The 21,903-nt window shown below is 37.7% G+C and overlaps 1 protein-coding gene across 4 annotated transcripts in view; it reads left to right on the forward strand.

The window, feature by feature from the left end:
- The window catches only part of ARHGAP29 (Rho GTPase activating protein 29), an 82,502-nt gene extending 61,275 nt beyond the window's left edge, over positions 1-21,227 (forward strand). For 3 of the 4 annotated variants that reach the window (XM_010803297.4, XM_024985771.2, XM_005204266.4), the window contains 11 exons: positions 1,528-1,685; positions 2,142-2,278; positions 2,545-2,649; positions 5,290-5,388; positions 8,007-8,146; positions 8,427-8,615; positions 8,877-9,014; positions 14,766-14,998; positions 16,195-16,525; positions 16,656-16,764; positions 19,095-21,227. In XM_010803297.4, coding sequence (XP_010801599.1) covers positions 1,528-1,685; positions 2,142-2,278; positions 2,545-2,649; positions 5,290-5,388; positions 8,007-8,146; positions 8,427-8,615; positions 8,877-9,014; positions 14,766-14,998; positions 16,195-16,525; positions 16,656-16,764; positions 19,095-19,984 — 2,529 coding nt within the window. In that variant the 3' untranslated portion in view covers positions 19,985-21,227. 4 annotated transcript variants of the gene reach the window in all.
- Positions 21,228-21,903: the final 676 nt, after the last annotated feature.

The following is a 21,903-nucleotide window of genomic DNA, read 5'->3' on the forward strand; positions in this document are numbered from 1 at the left end:
GCTAATCAAAAGTTCAACATATCATCTGGTAATCAAAAGAGATGAAGAGGAAACATGGCAGTCTTTGAAATAACATTAAGCTGATCGAAATTTGGCATTCATTCACATTTCCCACACAGAAGTGGGAGTGGCATTTAGAAAAGTCAGATCATGTTACAAATCCTGTGCTGTGCTGTATGTTGTACTTAGTCGCTCAGTCGTGTCTGACTCTTTGCAACCCCATGGACTGCAGCCTTCCAGGCTCCTCTGACCTTGGGGATTCTCCAGGCAAGAATACTGGAGTGGCTTGCCATACCCTCCTCCAGGGGATCTTCCCAACCCAGGGATCAAACCCAGGTCTCCCACACTGCATAGATTCTTTACCGACCAAGTCACCAGGGAACCCTCCACTCGCTTCCTGTTGTACCTTACCTTGGTTTAGATGGCATCTTCCCTGTCTGGCTTTATCTCAAACTGAAACGCCACACTGACCTTTCATCTGTTTCTTGCGCATGACAGGTTCTTTCTTACTCACTTTTGCCCTAGGGTCTTTGCACTATCTCTTCTGTTTGTATTGGTTTTCTCCCTGGAACTTCTCACTGGTTCTTTGTTATATCAGGTCTCAGTTCAGACATTACCTCCTCAGAGAGTCCCTTCACCAAACTGTCATATCAAAAGTACCCTTTTGCAAACACATACCTGGTCATATTCTATAACCTGACAATGTTATATCATGTTTGTAGCAGTTTTCAGTACCAGAAATTATCCTACTTAATTTGTCTTCTGTCTTCAACCCCCACCCTCAGGAAAATGCAAACTCATATGAGGACTGGGATTTCATCTATTTATTTGCTGTAATATACCCAAAACTTTGATTTTTATGAACTTGAGAGTAGTTAATTCATGTACAGTTCTTGGGATGGACCTGGCATATTGTAAACACTCTGTCTGCTTATTTTTGTTGTTGTTCCTGTAAGTGGCAGTAGTGACAGTAGGCATGTTAGGCATTTGTAGAAATTCAATGGAATAATTATTTTGAATAGATTCAAGATAGTACCTAATTATAAAAACTGAGTGCTGTAGGACACATTATAAGTAAAAAGTATTTCTATTTTTATAGGATTGAAGAAGTGAAACTGAAAATAATAGTGCTCTGATTGGAATTTTTGCTCCATGTTTTTCAGTGTAGACAGTTACGGTCAGACCATCAGAGTACAGAGCTGGGATCATCAGAAACACATCCATCTCCTAAAATTGTGAACCTGTAGGGACATGGGTTGTGTTTTTAAACCTTTCAGATTAAAGCCAGCTTTGCTGGAAGTGATTGCTCCTAGATACTTCATTAAAACTACTTTCCATGCCCCTCCCTCAATTTAGTCCTTGTACAAAGTCAGGTGACATAGTGTGCTCACGATGATATTCACTGTCGAATTCTTCACTGTGTGGCCTTTTTCTTGGTACTGTTACTTGAAATAAATGTGTATGTACATAGCATTCTCTGTAGCATGACTCTTTTACCTTTTTGTTTTGTTTTGTTTGTGACCATAGGTAACAGTTAACCTCTTCCAGATGCAGCAGCTGCAGGCTGCCTCCCTCTCAAGCAACTTACAATCTCTCTGTGATAGTGCCAAACTCTATGACCCAGGCCAAGAGTACAGTGAGTTTGTCAGGGCCACAAATTCAGCTGAAGAGGAGAAAGTTGATGGGTGAGAACATATAGAAGAAATTATTTCTAGATATAAAATCTTTATTGCCGAGTTTTCTATCTTGTGTCAGGTGGTGTCGTTTCTAACACTGACAGCATTGACTGTAAAACTTTCTGAATTTTTAAAAATATTTAAGATGTAATTGACTTAGAGTAAAGCTTTCCATTTTGACACAGAGCTCAGTTATTTGAGATTTAGAAATCCACTATACTTGAAAAGTTTAACCATGCTATGAATAATTCACTATATTTTTGCTCCTCTTTTTCAAGTTTCAACTGTAATAAATAAAAATGATTAATAAGTTTTATTCACATATCTTTTAAGAAGTTCAACTATATGTTTCTTAATATTTAGTTTAATTACTCTGTTCATTAAATTAACAAATATTTCTGAAAATAAAGTGGGCTGATTATTTGTCATTTTTCTGTATGAAGAGTTGTATTTGGGTTTTCTTAGGAATGTAAATAAACAATTAAGCAGTCCTCCCATTTCTGGATACGGACCTTCTGACTCTTTAGAAGACGTTGTACGCCTTCCTGACAGCTCTAATAAGATGGAAGAGGACAGATGCTCTAACAGTGCAGACATAACAGGTAGTTTTTCACACTAAAAAGAGAACTAATTCATGACAGCTAAAATTGTTTAAATGTGATCATTAAATGAGTTGCAGGTCTGGAAGTTAAAAATCAGGCCTTGAGGTATAACCTTATGAAGCTTTATTCATAGTTGTGAGCACTGCGCCTGTCAGCTGTCACACTGTTAGAGAAGTTTGACTTGTCTCATTTTAAATAATGTCAGTATTTTGCCTTATGAAATTCATCTGTAGCCAAGTTTGACTGTAAATATTCTTTTCTTAAAGGTCCATCTTTTCTAAGGTCATGGACATTTGGAATGTTTAGTGATTCTGAGAGCACTGGAGGAAGCAGTGAATCCAGATCTCTGGATTCTGAATCTATAAGTCCAGGTATATAAGTATTAAGTCTAGAGTGAAAATTCAATGAAAGATGAAAATATTCCTTTTGGGGGATATCTTAGCTACTTTATTTTCCTTTTTCTTTTTTTTAATTGAAGTATAGTTAATTTGCAATATTGTATTAGTTTTAAATGTCCAGCAAAGTGAATAGGTTATACATATATTTAGGTATATATCTATATACTTTTTGGATTCCTTTCCATTATAGTTTATTACAAGATACTGAATATAGTTCATTGTGCTATACAGTAAATTCTTATTTATAACTATCTTATTTTTATAATGAATTGTCTCATAGAGAGAAGTATGTATATGTACAGTTTAAATAAAAATCATAGAACAAACCCATATATATTCAACACCTAGCCTAACAAAACATTATATTAGAAGGCCCCTGTGTGTACTTCCTTGATAACCTTGCCTTGTCACTCACCAAATGAACCATCATCCTGAATTTTGTTTATCTTTCCCTGGCTACTTTAAATATTTTAGTACTCATGTAGTTGAGCTTTGCCCTCTTTGGAATATTAGGCAGACAAAATCATATTGTTCTTTTGTGACCTCTTTTATGAATTTTGAGATTCCTATTGATGTGTGAGAAACTGTCTTTTACTTTATGCTATATGCTGTATAGTTTTCCATTCTGTGGACATAATTTATTATCTATCTTTTGGGTTGTTTTGTAGTTAATCACTGGGTAACGAGCCATAAAATGAATACCAATTCTTGTGCCTGTGATAACTTACTCATTTTTTATAAATGTGCTTCAAGGTACTTTGATAAAGAGAATCTCATCCTCTTTAGAGAGGCAGAGTAGATGTTTTGAATTCTCCCTTAATGGCTTCAAAGAGAATGACTTGTAATACAGCTAGCAAGAGAAGAATGGGTCATTTGAACCCTTGAGATTATTTCTTTCCATGTTCTTTCTCCTTCACTCTTCTACCAAAGACTGCTCCAATCCTGTTCTTCGTGGCTAAGTTTCTTTCTCCTAGGATCTTGGCATTCCAGGAGATATGTTATAGGATTTAACCTTCCTCAAAATCAAAGACTAATGACTTTTCTTTTCGTGTTCTACACAATTCAGAAATTTTATTCCTGTAAATATATCTTTGACTTTAAAGTTAGAAATGACTTCCATGCAGCACTGAGGTTTACAGGCAGGTTGTTGCCAACTAGCTTGAGGCCTACTTTAAAGTTATTGCTGTTCAGGAACACTTTGGAGATGTGAGCCTATTTAACTGAATATTTATAATTAGCTTTATAAAAACAGGTTTAGCAATTCCCATAAATTTAGACTCAGTCTAGAGCACAATTATTCCTAAATTATTTGGAATCCTGTAAGACTTCATGTGATAAAGATGAAAACTTAGAACCTGGTCACATGATAAATGGGTAAAGACCCAAGGATGCATAGCCTTGTGACAGCCATCCTCAGACACTGGTAGTGGAAAGGGATGAGAGTCAGAGTGCTTTGTAAGAAGACATGTGACCGGGGCTGGGATTTATAAGTGGTAGGTTTCTGCTCAGTAATGAAAGGAAGTCATTTTACAATTGTTGCTGCTGCTGCTTAGTTACTAAGTCATGTCGGAGTCTTTGCCATCCCATGAATTGTGTGTTTCCCACCAGGTTCCTCTGTCCATGGGATTTATCAGGCAAGAATACTGAAGTGGGTCGCCATTCCCTACTTCAGGGTATCTTCCAGGCATCAAAACTCTATCTCCTGCTTGGCAGGGGGATTCTTTACCACTGAGCCACCTTGGAAGCCCTTGTTTTACAGTTATAATAGTTTTTAAATGAACATACGGCTTCATGATCTCTTAGTCATTTGGGGACACATTCAAAACAAAAACTAGATGACCACCTTTTAAGCATAGTTTGAAGAGGGGAAGGAATCTTTTGAGAGAGAGGAAGTGGTTTAAATAATTAGTGAAGTACTTTCTAACTCTGAACTGAAGACTCTCTTAAAGCCTTGAGTTAAATGTAAACTTCCACTTAGAGACAGCCCTGTTTGTAGGATCAGCACAGAGCAAATAAACCTCATTACCTGGTTGGGCTGCTTCCACACATGCTTTGAGACAACTGACAGAGTCCTTGGCTGACAACTTATGTCATGAACTCTTAGCTCCTGGCCAGGATCGTTGCTCCTGGTTCCCAGGCTCCTGTCTTACTAGCAACATAAATGTGATGGTACTGTTATATTGCTGTGTTTGTAGATTTTTGTATATTTTATTATAGAAAGCTTTAGGGTACACTTATTTCTTTATCACTTAATTCAACAAGCAAGTAATGACAGCTTTACTGTTCTGCCAGCTATTCCATCAGATATTAGATATAAGGCTTGAGTAGAAAATACTCTTTATTCTTGTAGAGTTTATAATCTCTAACACTATCAGAAGTTGACAGTTGAGGTCTCATTGGAATGTGTGATCCTCAGTTTATTTTAGATTTATTTGGAAAAGTCAGATTTGGCTCATTCTCTTTTGTTCCCAGTAGTAAGTATTAGGATCCTGTGTATCCACAGTCTGAATGGAAGCAATGTTGATATTGTAACTAATAAAATAGCATGACTTGTGTTATTCAAAAAATGCTGTCATTACCCATTTCTTAAACTCTCAGTGAATTTTCTTTTAGGAGACTTTCATCGAAAACTTCCACGAACTCCATCCAGTGGCACCATGTCTTCTGCAGACGATCTGGATGAAAGAGAGCCACCCTCCCCTTCAGAAGCTGGTATTACTCTCACCTGAATCACATTTCCACTAAACTAGCTGAATCAGTAACACTGCATGATATTAGGAAGAAATAGTATGGTTTAAAGAATTACTTTAGTGTGTATTAAACAAAAGGCATTATATTGACTAGATGTATCCCAACCAATTATTTATAAGTATGGGTTCATAGTGTATTAATCAAATGTTACAAATAAAAATATAAGAATAAGGAAAACTACTAGAGCTAAAATGTATTGTTGTGATGCTCAAATAGGCTAGATATTTTTTAAAATATATATTTATTTATTTTTGGCTGCATTGGGTCTTAGTTGTGGTATGTAGGCTTGGTAGTTGCCTCACAGCATGTGGGATCTTAGTTCTCCCAACCAAGGATCAAACCTGCGTCCCCTGCATTGGAACACAGATTCTTAATCATTGGACCACCAGAGAAGTCCAATAGGCTAGATATTTTTATCTTTCAGAAACTTTGTAGTGACTTAATTGTTCAGAGTGTACAGAAGAAATTCTGTTTCTGAGAATTTCTATATGAGAAAATCCTCTTCAAAAGAAAGTGTAAGAAGCTAGGCAGGAAAAGTAAATAAAATACATGTACTTCTTGAGGGCAGGAAAGACTATGGATACTGAAGGACATAAAAGATCAGTCAGTTACATTAATGGCTTCACTTGAGACCTCCAGATACTTGTTTTGGCATCATTTTCTAAAGCAATATAGAATATCTGACCTCTGGTAGGATATTTATCGGATCAGATCAGTCACTCAGTCATGTCCGACTCTTTGCGACCCCATGAATCGCAGCACGCCAGGCCTCCCTGTCCAGCACCAACTCCTGGAGTTCACTCAGACTCACATCCATCGAGTCAGTGATGCCATCCAGCCATCTCATCCTCTGTCGTCCCCTTCTCCTCCTGCCCCCAGTCCCTCCCAGCATCAGAGTCTTTTCCAGTGAGTCAACTCTTCGCATGAGGTGGCCAAAGTACTGGAGTTTCAGCTTTAGCATCATTCCTTCCAAAGAAATCCCAGGGCTGATTTCCTTCAGAATGGACTGGTTGTATCTCCTTGCAGTCCAGGGGACTCTCAAGAGTCTTCTCCAACACCACAGTTCAAAAGCATCAATTCTTCAGCGCTCAGCCTTCTTCACAGTCCAACTCTCACATCCATACATGACCACAGGAAAAACCATAGCCAGCCTTGACTAGACGAACCTTTGTTGGCAAAGTAATGTTTCTGCTTTTGAATATGCTATCTAGGTGGGTCATAACTTTCCTTCCAAGGAGTAAGCGTCTTTTAATTTCATGGCTGCAGTCACCATCTGCAGTGATTTTGGAGCCCAGAAAAATAAAGTCTGACACTGTTTCCACTGTTTCCCCATCTATTTCCCATGAAGTGATGGGACCGGATGCCATGACCTTCGTTTTCTGAATGTTGAGCTTTAAGCCAACTTTTTCACTCTCCACTTTCACTTTCATCAAGAGGCTTTTGAGTTCCTCTTCACTTTCTGCCGTAAGGGTGGTGTCATCTGCATATCTGAGGTTATTGATATTTCTTCCGGCAATCTTGATTCCAGTTTGTGTTTCTTACAGTCCAGCGTTTCTCATGATGTACTCTGCATATAAGTTAAATAAACTGGGTGACAATATACAGCCTTGACGAACTCCTTTTCCTATTTGGAACCAGTCTATTGTTCCATGTCCAGTTCTAACTGTTGCTTCCTGACCTGCATACAGATTTCTCAAGAGGCAGATCAGGTGGTCTGGTATTCTCATCTCTTTCAGAATTTTCCACAGTTTATTGTGATCCACACAGTCAAAGGCTTTGGCAGAGTCAATAAAGCAGAAATAGATGTTTTTCTGGAACTCTCTTGCTTTTTCCGTGATCCAGCGGATGTTGGCAATTTGATCTCTGGTGCCTCTGCGTTTTCTAAAACCAGCTTGAACATCAGGAAGTTCATGGTTCACATACTGCTGAAGCCTGGCTTGGAGAATTTTGAGCATTACTTTACTAGCGTGTGAGATGAGTGCAATTGTGCGGCAGTTTGAGCATTCTTTGGCATTGCCTTTCTTTGGGATTGGAATGAAAACTGACCTTTTCCAGTCCTGTGGCCACTGCTGAGTTTTCCAAATTTGCTGGCACATTGAGTGCAGCACTTTCACAGCATCATCTTTCAGGATTTGGAATAGCTCAACTGGAATTCCATCACCTGTAATTTTGTAATAAATCAAGAATAGCGTTATCTTTAATGCAAATAATCCTGACACACTAAACTCGTAGAGCTAGTTTTCTTCCAAACTTTATAAGGTCCTTCTCCAAGAATGTAATGGCTCCTGTGAAATGAAGATCATGTTAAACTGTAAATTTTATAATTCTGGAAACCTTGTGCCATGATATTTTAGAAGTATGTTATTGGTTTGATGATGATTTTTACTCATAGCTTAAATGTTTGATGAATGTGTACCTGATAAGGGATCTGTACATTGGATGCTTATTTTGATGTTACAGACTAAAAGTCATAACTTTTTGTAATCTTATTTAAAAATCTTTTAAAGTGTAGTATCATGTGGTATAATTTTTTCTGTCCTGCTAACCATTCTTGTATACAACCCTGCTTCTGTTGGAAGGACCCAATTCTCTTGGAACATTTAAGAAAACGTTGATGTCAAAGGCAGCTCTCACTCACAAATTTCGCAAACTGAGATCCCCCACCAAGTGCAGGGATTGTGAAGGCATTGTGGTATTCCATGGTGTTGAATGTGAAGAGGTAAGATCTTTCTGGAATTATATTAGCCCTTTTAGCCTTTTTGCTTTATACTTCTTTGTTATTAATTTTGCAATTAAGATCTTTTGCAAATGTATTTTAAAAAAATTGAACCACAGTGTTCCTTCTATAATTTTATATTTTATTTTGCTATCAAATGTATTTCAAACCCAAGTAATACCTTTTAAACTCATTTTTGTTATTTATCACTCTACCTGTAGTTTGTCCTTTTGTGAACAGATTTAAGGTGAGTTCACCATTTTAAACTGTCATTTTCTTGTAGTGTCTCCTTGTTTGTCACCGAAAGTGTTTGGAAAATTTAGTCATCATTTGTGGTCATCAGAAACTTATGGGGAAAATCCACTTATTTGGAGCAGAGTTCACACAAGTTGCAAAAAAGGAACCAGATGGCATCCCTTTTGTACTCAAAATGTGTGCCTCAGAGATCGAAAATAGAGCCTTGAGTCTACAGGTACATTATAATTTTTAAAGTTAATACTTTTAAAGCATAAATGTGATTTGTTCTAATCATAAGGATACACTAAAGGAGAACAATGCTCTCCGTTTTTACTAAGTAACTGAATTTATTCAGATTTATTTGAAAAATATTACCTCATTTGGTCCTAGTTTTTTTCCTAAAATATTAGTAAGAATCAAAGTATATTTAGCTATATGCATTTAACCATTTGTACTGAAGCAGAATTTTTTGCAAAATTTTTTCTCTTTTCTCAAGGGAATTTATCGTGTATGTGGGAACAAAATCAAAACTGAAAAACTGTGTCAAGCCTTGGAAAATGGAATGCACTTGGTAGACATTTCAGAATTTAGCTCACATGATATCTGTGATGTCTTAAAATTATACCTTCGACAGGTAAAGTTTTTACCATTGAAACTTACCATTAAATAGAGCAAAAATATAATTTGCAATTTGCTGATAATGTTTGCTGCACACATTTTTCATTGATATAAACCATATCAATATTTTTCCAATTATTAAAGTACAGATCAAAGAGTGTATAAAATGTATGTACAGTTTAAAGACCCATAATAATAAAAATCTTCATTTTCCATCACTTAGGTCCTTATAATAGAACATTCTTATACTTTGTTGAAGGCCCCTATATGCCACTCCACAGTTGCAGCCCACAGCTCTACCCAGTGGTGTTTCATAACAGTGTTAATACCTCCCTGTCTTTTCTTAACTGTTTTAGTACCTGTTGTGTATTCCTAAATATTGTTCATATATTTAAGAATAGTGGTTTAGCCACTAAGTTGTGTCCAACTCTTGCAACCCTATGGACTGTAGCCCTCCAGGCTGCTCTGCCCGTGGAATTTCCCAAGCAAGAATACTGGAGTGGGTTGCCATTTCCTTCTCCAAGGGGCATCTTCCCAATCCAGGGATCAAACCCAGGTCTCCTGCATTGAAGGCAGATTCTTTACCAACTGAGCCACAAGGGAAGCCTCACAATATACATACAACAGAATGTATCAAGTTCTTGAAAACTGAGTAGAAAGCATAAATCTAGCTGTTTAAGGAAAGTTTACTATTCACACTGTTATATGAAGGATTCAGTAGTGGTTTGGCTTTAGTTTCATTGGTATTTTAGAATAGCTGTTGGGGGAGGTTAGTGATCAAGGTGTGAATGCATTCAGGGAAGATGAAGTTCACTATGGTTGGGGCATCAGTCAGGGCTCTCCTATAAGCTTAGTACTGCAAGTTCAGCAGGAATGTGGTCAGCAGTGAAGTGCTTTATATTTTCTTTTTCTGTGCTCACTCTTGTACTCGCATGTTTTAGGAGTAGGTCTGAAGAAAATGCTGCTGTGGGTGGATTAAGTGGCCATAATGTCTCAGGCAGCAGCTCATGGAAGGGTTGCGGGAACAATCAGCACTTTGTCATGATAAGCCAAGTTTAAAAGATCTGGGCCAGGGCCAGCTGCATTCTGTCCTTGGGTAAAGCTCTGTCCTTGAGTGAAAATGAAGACAATTGCAGAGAGCATAGTAATGTTGGTCCTCTACGTGTCCATCTCAGGAGCTCTGTTCTTCTGGGTCCTTTTAATATGGGAAGAGCTGTCATCCTGGGATCTCTCTTCTCCACTCTCTTCTGTGAGAACACCTGTCTTCTGTGTCATGTCTTCTTGTTTTTTATTCTCCTGTTTTGGTCAGGGCCATCTGGAGCAAAGTGGACTAACTAAACATTTGAAACTGTTTTATCTGTAAATGTCTTTACTTTGCTTCCTTGAATAAGAATGGAAGAGTGGGAGGTAAGGAAGGTTATAATATTCTAGGCTGGAAATTATTTTTCTTTGGAAATTTGAAGGCATTTTTTTTTTATTGTTTTCTTTGAAGCCTAAAATCCTTCTCATTCCTGACTATTTATTTATATGTAGCCTGTTGTTTTCTCTCTGAAAACTTGTAGAATCTTTTGCTATCTACTATCTTCAAATTCCACAGCCTATGCCTTGATGTGGGTGTATTTTCATCCACTCTTTCAGGCACTCCACAGTTTCTGTCATTCTGCTTACTTGTCCTTTAGTTCGTGGAACTTTAATTTCCTTGCTCTATTGCTCCCCTCTGTTTTCTCTGTGTTTTTTTCTGGAACTTACATTTGGATGCAACTTGTATTGGTTCTCTAGCTTCCTTCCCTTTTCCCTATTCTTTCGTTTTTGTTTTCTTTTAATTCTGTCTAAAAAATTCCCTCAGCTTTATCTTCCATTCTTACTGTAAACTATTTCATTTCTGAGATCATGTTTTAATTTCCAAGAATTCTAGTTTTCTGTCCCTTTTATAACATTCTTTTTATTTTATTGAATGCTGTATTTCTTCTACCTGAAATATTCATATTTTTTAAAGAATTTTTTCTTGTCTCAGCTTCTAGCCCTGTCCTATAGAAATATAATGTGAGCTTTGTATATAATATTTAATTTCCTAGTAGCCACATAAAAAGAAACAGTGAAGTAAAATTTTAATATTTCATTTAACAAATGGAAAGCATCTGAGCATCTAATCAGTAATTTTAAATAATTAATGAAATATTTACCTTTTCTGGGGTTTACTGGGTCTTTGAAATCTGGTGTGTATTTTTCACTTAGAGCACATGTCAGTTTGGAACAGCCACATGTCCACTGCTCAGTAGCCATATATGACTAGCAGCCACAATATTGACAGCAGAGTTGTAGGCCTTCGAGTTGGTTTTTTCCTATTTTCATTTCTGTCTTCTATAGTTTTCTCCTTAAAATGAAAGCTTTGGGAACTGAAATCTCTCTGGAAGCTTTTTTAATTGTAAACTATTTTTAAGATTTTATTGAACTATCATTGATCTACAGTGTTGTATTAATTTCTGCAAAGTGATTCCTTTTTTACATATATATATATATATATATATATATATATTCTTTTAATATTTTTTTCCATTATGGTTTATCCCAGAATATTGGATATGGTTCCCTGTGCTACTGTCTGGAAACTCTTGAATACATGAAGACTTGAAGATTTTGAACTTTACTGTAGTGAGTGTAGCGTTATCTAAGAGGACTGTTTGGGAAACACCTGACATTGGTATGTCTAGGTCTCTGCTTGTGGGCTAATCTAATAGCACAGAGAAGAGTCTTTCCCTGCCTACAGGTATGATTCCATAACTCTGGGATCCTAGTTAGGTAAGAAGGGTTCAGCAGGCATACAGTCACTAAATCCTTATTTAAGATAGTTACCCACCTGTTCCTTATGCTTGGCATTACCCTTCCAGAGACCCTCTGTTTTACACTGCCCAGAGAAGAAATTTCCAGACTTCTGAGGTTGCTCAGGAGCATGGACTAGGGATAAAGATCTAGAATTCTAATGCTTTTTGGATAGCTCACACTTCCCCCAAATTAGAGGACCTAGTCTAACAATCCCTGCATCTCCTTCAGTTCAGCTCAGTCATCTCTGACTCTTTGCGACCCCAATGACTGCAGCACGCCAGGCCTCCCTGTCCATCACCAACTCCCGAAGTTTACTCAAAATCATGTCCACAGGGTCGGTGATGCCATCCAACCGTCTCATCCTCTGTCATCCCCTTCTTCTCCCGTCTTCAATCTTTCCCAGCATCAGGGTCTTTTCACATGAGTCAGCTCTTCACATCAGGTGGCCAAAGTATTGGAGTGTCAACTTCAGCATCAGTCCTTCCAAGGAATAGTCAGGACTGATTTCTTTTAGGATGTACTGGTTGAATCTCCTTGCAGTCCAAGGGACTCTCAAGAGTCTTCTCCAACACCACAGTTCAAAAGCATCAATTCTTTGGCATTCAGCTTTCTTTATAGTCCAACTTTCACATCCATACATGACTACTGGAAAAACCAAAGCTTCAACTAGACGGACCTTTGTTGGCAAAGTAATGTCCCTGCTTTTTAATACACTGTCTAGGTTGGTCATAGCTTTTCTTCCAAGGAGCAAGTGTCTTTTAATTTCATGGCTGCAGTCACCATCTGCAGTGATTTTGGAGCCCAAAAAAATAGTCTGACAATGTTTCCACTGTTTTCCCAACTATTTGCAATGAAGTGATGAGATCAGATGCCATGATCTTAGTTTTCTGAATTTTAAGCCAACTTTTTCACTCTCCACTTTCACTTTCATCAAGAGGCTCTTTAGTTCTTCGCTTTCTGCCATAAGGGTGGTGTCATCTGCACATCTGAGGTTATTGATATTTCTCCCAGCAATCTTGATTCCATCTTGTGCTTCATCCAGCCCAGCGTTTCTCATGATGTACTCTGTATATAAGTTAAATAAGCAGGGTGACAATATACAGCCTTGACATATTCCTTTCCTGATTTGGAACCAGTCTGTTGTTCCATGTCCAGTTCTAACTGTTGCTTCCTGACCTGCATACAGATTTCTCAAGAGGCAGAGTCTCCTTAGGATCCGGTAAATCATGTTGATTCTCCGTTTAGAATTTTAGCTTTCTTAGGAGTGCTAAGTCAGCACATGTTTATGTCCTCTTCAGCTTGTGAAATGTTTTTTGTCTCCATCCCTGTTCTCCCAGTCCTGTGGGCTTAACTGTATGTCAGTGGGATTGTAGAAAGGAAAGAAATTAGGTACAAATGTTGAATGTACCATGTTAGCCCAGGAAACTATTGATATATCTTTAACCACATTTTATATGATTCTCAACTGAGAAATGGAGACAGTATTTTCAAATAACTTAATCTCACAATGAATCATCCTTTATTTCTTCTAGTCAGTCAGGGAGAGGAAATAAATGGGGTCACATACTACCAGCTTTTGGTCTTCCTGGGTGGCTCAGTGGTAAAGAATCCATTTGCCAGTGCAGAAGATGCCAGAGATAAGGATTCAATCCCTGAGTCAAAAAGATCCCCTAGAGAAGGAAATGGCAACCCACTGCAATATTCTTGCCTGGGAAACCCCATGGACAGAAGAGACTGGCAGGCTACAGTCCATGGGGGTTGTAAAGAGCTGGACGTGACTTGGCAGCTAAACAGCAACAACATACCAGCTCTAGTTCTGTGCTAGGAATACTATGGGACCAAAGCTTTAGTATGGAAAGCCATGGTCAGTTCTTACAGTATTAAGAGAATAGCCTTTATTTTACTCAGTACTATGTGGGAAATCTGAAGCTCCAAGAATGACCACCTTCAGATCCCAAAATGGTAGAGGTAGAAATTGATCTTGATGCCCTCTTTGGGACCAGCAGGGGAAGCTGGAGAAGTAGGTGCCAACCTCACCACAGATAGTGTAAGACATCACCTAGCAAGAGAGATGTTGTATATTTTATCACCACGCAGTGAAATCATTGAAATCAGTTATGCCAGTAGACGGATAAAGGTGGTATGCCTATGGACAGTTTGAGAGAGGAACTTCTTTTGATCTGCTTATTGGCAATTAAAGTGGTATTTAAAAATTAGATAAAATGTTGGCAGTGTCTTGTTAAGTCATATTGTCTTTTGCTAATCTTCAGTCAGGTCCAGGTAAAACACAAGGACCTTATAGCATTTTGTTCTGTCTCCCATACGAACAGAAAATAAGTTTTTTCTATTTAATTTGATATATATTGTACATTATCCTGGATTTTTTTCAATAAGATAGCTGAAGATCATGCTGACTTTGGGGCAGTCTTGAATGTAATTGGTATAGAGTATCAGTTTTAAAATCCCATAATGCAGCTTTAGGTTTAGAGTTTTACTTGATTACTAGTTAACTCATTTTTAATATGGATATACTTATGGTGATGTCAGATTCACTTTATAGATCACACCTAGCAAACATACATACATTTCTTTTTTTCTTGTTCTAGAGTTTAATTTTTTTTCTTCTGGTTGTATTGAGATATAACTGACATACAGCACTGTATAAGTTTAAGCTGTACAGCATAACAGTTTGACTGACATACATCATGAGACGATTATCACAATAAGTTTAGTGAAATCCATCATATATAGATACAAGGTTAAAGAAATAGAAAAAAGTATTTTTCCTTGTGATGAAACATTACGTACATTTCTAACTGTGGATTGACCTTAAGTCCTGTTACCTAAAAAGGATGTGCTAAACCACTCAGTAGCTATTCAGTAAATTATTAACAGTGAAAAACATGAAAAGAATGATATTTCTAATATAATTTTATCTCTTTAGCTGCCAGAACCATTTATTTTATTTCGATTGTACAAGGAATTTATAGACCTTGCAGTAGAAATCCAACATGTAAATGAAGAACAGGAGATGAAAAAGGATAACCCTGAGGACAAAAAATGGCCAAGTTCATCTATAGAAATAAGCCGAATCCTCCTAAAAAGCAAGGACCTTCTAAGACAATTGCCAGCATCAAATTTTAACAGCCTTCATTACCTCATAGTTCATCTTAAGCGGTAAGAACTTTGAATAAGACAGGCGTTAATGGGCGGATAATGGGTCAGTTTTTTTGGTTTTGCTTTTATGGTTTATTTTTTTAATTGGGTAAAATACACATAACAAAAATTTACCCTTTTAGCCATTTTTAAGTGTACAGCTCAGTAGTAAGTACATTTCACATTCTTGTGGTATTGTTTTTTGACTGAATATTTCATTTCTAATATGTATGAGGGAAAGGGAGACACTTAATATATGTTCTTGGAGCCAACATCTTTCTGTCAGATGCCTGTTCTGTGCCAGGCTCTGGCTGGGGAAATAAGGATGCAGATGTCAGGTTTCTTTCATGTGTCCTGCTGTGAGCTTGAGCGGCAGACCTGCACAGAAGTGCACTGCAGTGTCATTCTCATTCTGAGGGTACTTCGCTTAGCATGCAGAGGAGCATGGGGGAGGGGGTCGTGAATCAGAGACGGTAACCCTGAGCCAGACTTGAAGAACGGTTTGCTGATGTGCAAAAGGGCGGTCCAGGCAGAGACACAGGAGAACGCTTTGCTTTAGGGGACATAAAAGAAGTTCAGTTCGGCCACAGTCTAGCAAGCGGTAGCACAAAGTGAGCAAGGTGGAGTCCTGGTAAAGTCATACATGCCTGGCAGATTAATTGACTATCTTCTTTCTGTGCTCACTGAAGGATTTGGGGCCAGGAATTTAACATGGTCAAGTTTGCCTGTTAGGTCTTTCTAGCAGCTGTATCGAGAATGGCTTGGAGGGGAGGTACTTAATTACTTCAGTTCAGATCTCCTTGAATAGTCAGAGAAATAAAAGGTGATGAGAACTTGAAGTAAGGCCAAAGCAGTGGGAATGGCAGTGGAGCAGCAGAGAGATCTTTAGGATCAGCTAGGCTTGAGGACTAGCTGTGGGCAGTGAGGTAGAGTTTCCACCATAGGTACCTGGGAGGATGTCATACATATTTACTAAGATAGGAGCAGCATTTAGGGGTATTTTTTTTTTTTTTCTGCTGGTAAAACTATACTGATTCCTTCTACTTATTTATATTTAATCCTAATACCGTGAAACCCAACTTGCTGTGTGGTCAATATTTAAGCAAATAAATAGATCCTTTTCCTAGATTTCAACCCATTTTTCCTCCACCTTTCCCATCCCATAATAAACTGCCATCAAGGAAATCTAATACAGCTTTATGTGTTCTGCGTCGCAGAGTTGTAGATCATTCAGAAGAAAACAAAATGAACTCCAGAAACTTGGGTGTGATATTCGGACCAAGTCTCCTTAGGCCGAGGCCCACAACGGCTCCGATCACCATCTCCTCTCTTGCTGACTATTCAAATCAAGCACGGTTGGTAGAGTTCCTCATTACCTACTCACAGAAGATCTTCGATGGGTCCCTGCAGCCACAGGATTCGGCTGTAGGTAGTGCAGGTGGCATCGCACCTCAGGTTGACCCAGGCTATCTTCCAAAGTCTCTGTTATCACCAGAAGAAAGAGATCCAGAACGTTCTATGAAGTCATTGTTTTTCTCTTCAAAAGAAGTGAGTTTTGCTTATATGGAATTATGTTGGAACTTTGTAAAGTTTAATGTTATAAGTTGAAAATCTTTGAACTGTTTATTTTGAAGTGTGTTTTGCTTCTTCAAGTTTAAAAACTTTCTTCTATCAACAGGATATCCAAACTACGGATAGTGAATGCAAAAGTTTTGAATCCACTCCATCATTTGAGGAATCAGAGCGAAAGCAAAATGCATTAGAAAAATGTGATGCATATCTCATTGGTGAGTGGCCATGTAAAATGCATGCTTACTGACTTAAAACTGTCCCAGTAAACCATGATTAAAAGCCAAGGTGAGTGAAGTTGAAAGAAGTCAGAGGGAGAAAGTTCTTTATTAGTGCATCTTTCCCAGACATTAAGAATGCCTTTTAGTGTACCTTGTGTCTATATGAATGCCATTCTTTTCAGTAATCCTTATAAAAAGACATCTTAGAGTTCACAGGTGTGTTTTGTGCTCTTTCTGAAATTTTTTTTTTTTTTTGCCATTAATGTATGTCAAGAACGCAGAAATGTTTTGAGTAGTATGATGATTCATTAGCATCTTTTGTAACCATAGATCATTGTATTGATCTTACGACTTGTAAGGAATCACTTAGACTCCTCAAATTCAAAAATTTTAGACTCAAAAAACTCAGAAAAAATTTTTTCAAATGCCTTTTCATATCACCTGTCATTAACACATTGAGCACACATGATATTTTTTTTTATTTCCTTGTCTGTAGTCATTCACTGTATATTTTAGTTGTAGTGATTGGTGGCATCCATTTGTGGAAAGGCTTTCATTTATTACTGTAATTCTGTACATCACTAAAGCGAACTTGCAGGGTTTTTAAATGTAGTCATATATGTTAAATTTGATCTGTAATTAAATATTAATGATCATAGCCTGACAAGATCTGAAAAGCAAGGGAGCCTGCTCTGTGCTAGGCACTGTTCTTATTGTTTGATTCTGTTTATCCAATTTGATCTCAGAAGCAGTTCTGTGTTATAATATAGATAGTATTAACCCCTTTCAACCCATAACCTAATAATCTGAGAGAGGTTAAATAGTGCCAGAGGTCATGCCCCTAATTGATTGTTCAGTATTTGAACCTATGTTCATGATAATTTCACTATTCCATTATCTAGGGCTCCCAGTTAGGAATGTCATTGTTTTTAGTGCCTGTACCACTTCATTTATATACTAGATAAATGAACACTTTTCATGATTAGATCATTTAGGCCACATACCATCAAAGATACAAGTATGATTCCTTTTGACAGGTGAAGACACTGAGGGACAGCAAGATTGCCTTGCCCAGTGCAAAAGGGGGAGAGCTGAGCTAAATCCAGATGCTGGGCTTCAGAGTCTGCACTCTTATCCATTACACTGTAGTTTTTTCCCTTAGAACTTAAGAATGCACTTTGGTGCCTGCAGTGGTTTGCAAAATGTCCTTTAGGATGTTCTATATACCTGGGGGGAGGACCTGGGAAATCAAAATGAGAGACCATTGCCCTGGAAGCCCAGGGAAGAGAGGTTCACAGTAAGGAGCTATGGAGGAAGGTCAGATGAGGTGATAATTGTTAAGTCATTCTGATGGGCTCCTGTCTACAAACCACTCCTCAGAAGAGGAGCATGAACAGAGGGCTGGAATTTACCAGAAACCGGGATGTTTTAGGGGAGATGCTGCAAAAAAAGGACAGGATTTGAAAAAGTTCAGGATTCTAGTTTGAGAAAACATGGACCATGGGTCCAGACTTGATAGAGAGAGAGAAGTACATCTGGAAGTGAACAGTAAATAGGGAGAATGGCATTTTCCACTTAAAACTATTCAGTTTTAATCAGGATGAATATTATAGTCCATTTATTAATTGATCATACAAGGGCCTCTAAGGCATTTAATATAATACGTTCTCACTGTGGGTTGAGTATAACTGTGAAAAGCAGATGGAGTTGGCAAAAGCCTTGGGATTCAGAGTATACTTATATTTGGTTGGCATGTAAATTGGTGTAACTTTTCTGAGGGTAACACACCAATATCAGCCTGTTGAAATCATGACAACCCTTTTAGCCAGCACTTACTTAAACATGGGCTTCCCTTGTGGCTCAGCTGGTAAAGAATTCACCTGGCAATGCAGACGACCTGGGTTCAATCCCTGGGTTGGAAAGATCCCCTGGAGAAGGGAAAGGCTCCCCACTCCAGTATTCTGGCAGTCACAAAGAGTCAGACACACAACTGAGTGACTTTCATTTCACTTCACTTACTTGTTCATACATAGCACATAAGCTATTATACATCAGCAAGGGTGTTTTTTCCCACAACCTGCAATGAATTTTGTAGCTATTTATTATATTTATTTAAATAAATATAGACTTCTAACATTTTAAAATCAAAGTGTACATTTAATATTTTATGAGTATTTTACTCCTCTGCCTAGAAAACTAAAAAATAACATGGAGAAAATACATGAAGACTCATGTTTTGAGAGGGTGTTCATCTCTAACTCGTTTTGATACTCTTGTTAACTGTGTACCATAAAGTTTGATTTTTAAATGAATCTCTTCTTTTACAGACAACAAAGGGCGTTTGCTTGTAGACCAAGAACTTGAGTCAGCATCAAGAAAGACAGAAGATGCTTGTAAAACCTCCAAGCTGCCTACTCTGAAGTCCGATAGGGAAATAAATGGTGTTGAGAGGCATCTTCCAAGGACCAGGATTAGGCCTGTAAGTTTGCCTATAGACAGACTACTACTTCTTGCTAGCTCTCCTACTGAGAGAAATGGCAGAAATATGGGAAATGTAAATTCAGACAAGCTTTGCAAGAATCCTGTCTTTGAAGGAGTTAATAGAAAAGACTCCCCAACTGTTGTTTGTTCTAAATTTGATGGCTTTGATCAGCAGACTCTACAAAAAACTAGGGAGAAACAGTATGAACAAAATGACCACACTGCAAAGACTGGAATGATTGTGCCCAGTGCATTCCAGGAAAGAGGTGTGGCACTGAACATCAGGAGCAGCGGGGACCACCCTGTCAGCATCACCCAGCCCAGTAAGCCATACACAGAACCTGTCAGGTCAACAAGACAGGTGTCGGAGAGACGGTCCTCTGACTCCTGCCCTCCTGCTTCTGTCAGAACACCCAGGACACTGCAGCCCCAGCACTGGACAACATTTTATAAACCACCTGCTCCTGCTGCTAGTGGGAGAGGGGATGAGGAGAAACCGGTGACACCCTCCGTAGCCGTGCCCCCTGGCACAACGCATGCTCCCCAGGAGCACGTGCTGAAATCAGTTCCAGGGTCTGAAAATGCCTCGGCTGGGCCTGTGCACCCAGTTAGTAGGCCTGAAGAGAAGGCTGAAGAACGAGACCAGCCTGACGTACCCACGGCGTGTCAGAGACCAAGGCTGAAACGAATGCAGCAGTTTGAAGACCTTGAAGATGAAATCCCACAGTTTGTGTAGGATTGTCAGAGTTCAGTTTTTTCTCTTTTTGTTGTTTTGTTTTGTGGTATTGTATTTGTCTTCTGAAAGAAATTTTTGCCAGGGCCTCTCTTGTATAGGATTGCCAAATTGTGGAGTTAGCTTTTTGTCATTGTATTGTGTTATCCTGTGTCAATTTTGTTGAATGGCAGAATGTTTTGATAGGGCCCACCTGTGCCTCACTGGAATTATATGTATTTTTGAAGTTGTGAATAAATATACTCTAAAATTTTTTTAAAGTTCAGTTGATTCCCCATAAAATGGTCCATTTAAGTGCATCCCTAATATATGCTATAGCTCTCAACTAATAGGTGCAATTGAGGGAAATCAGCTTTATTTTTTTGAAGTTGAAACTGTGTGCTTTATTTATAAAAGGAATGTTTCTGAGTGCAAGTGCTTGAAAGATCTTTATTTGGTATGATTATTTTTTTCACACAATTTTATAGTGTATCTTTGACCATTTATGCTTTTATGGTAAGTGTGTAACCTTTTATTTTCCAATTGATGATTCACTTAACTTTTTCATATTTACATCATGGCCAAAAGGCTTGCAAATCTGTATTTAATTCCATTTTAATTAATTGCCAAATTTTGCATGTGGTAGCCAGTTTAACTGTACAAAGAAACTGCATTTAAACATGTTTCTAAATTGTATAGTTTAGTCATGTCTTATTTGGTTTTAGATAGTACACATTTAATAATTTTTCACTTTTTGGCTTTGTTCTGCATAAACTTTTGTTCAACAGTTCTGAACCTTTTGGTATTTTATATAATAGTCCAAAACAATGTTTTAAAATTCAGTGTATTTCCTTTTAATATTATCTGGATTTTTTTTTAAAACATTTCTTTTGTTTGAAGTGTTTTCACTTGTGAATAATTTTATGTGCTTTTTCTACCTGGATTTATAACTATTGACCATGTATGATTCAGGTGAATCATACAGAGATTTAAAGTTGATTCTAAGGGTATAGTTCAATAAGCCTCATTGTTTGGAATTTGAGAGGGAGTGTAGATGATTGGATATATTTCATTTATATTTCCCAGTTTTTTAGAACTAGCTCAGTTCTGTTAGTTTCTTGGTTTTGTCATTTTGCATAAAATAGGATATAAAAGGGATAAAAAATAAAATAGCCTCTTTTTGTATGTGTGAATTATATTTGTAACAAATGCTTTTATATGACCATGTTATACTTGATAAAAATATATATATTAACCTGTTAAGTTATTTCAAGTTCTTGTGGTTTCTGTGAAATTGTTCCCACTTAGGGTGTGAGACTTTGAGGTTTGTTAACCATTGGCTTAGTGGTAAACACTTGGAACTCATATGTCCTTTGACTGCAGCATGGAGTGCATTTTATGGGAAGTTGTTTTATAGTTTTATATAACATTAAGGACCAGGGATAAAGAATTACCCACCCTTTTGTACTGGAGCCTTGTTTGTAGTCCTAATTGTTTTAAAAATGTAGAATTGTGTTGGTATGAAAACCTAAAAAAACATAAGAGCCAATATTTGTTGAGTTCTTTCTGCGTGCTATGAACTCTGCTGAGTTCCATGTAAATTATTTCAAGTTTACAGCAGCTTATAATGGGTAGGTAAGTACTTTATTATTCCCATGTTACAGATATGAAACTGATGTTTAAATATACTCTGGGTTCTACAGACATAAAAGTTGGAGTCAGGTCTCAAACACAGGGCAATCAGATCATGATGTAACATTGGCATTCTTAACTGCATAATTACTTAGTAATATCAGGTAGCGTTTAACAATAGAAAATGCACCTTTGAAAAATTTGAATTGTGTAGAATATGTACAACATATTCAGAGAAGGCAATGGCACCCCACTCCAGTACTCGTGCCTGGAGAATCCCAGGGATGGGGGATCCTGATGGGCTGCCGTCT

This window comes from Bos taurus, chromosome 3 (genome assembly GCF_002263795.3).
Source record: "Bos taurus isolate L1 Dominette 01449 registration number 42190680 breed Hereford chromosome 3, ARS-UCD2.0, whole genome shotgun sequence".
Taxonomy (NCBI): Eukaryota; Metazoa; Chordata; class Mammalia; order Artiodactyla; family Bovidae; genus Bos; species Bos taurus.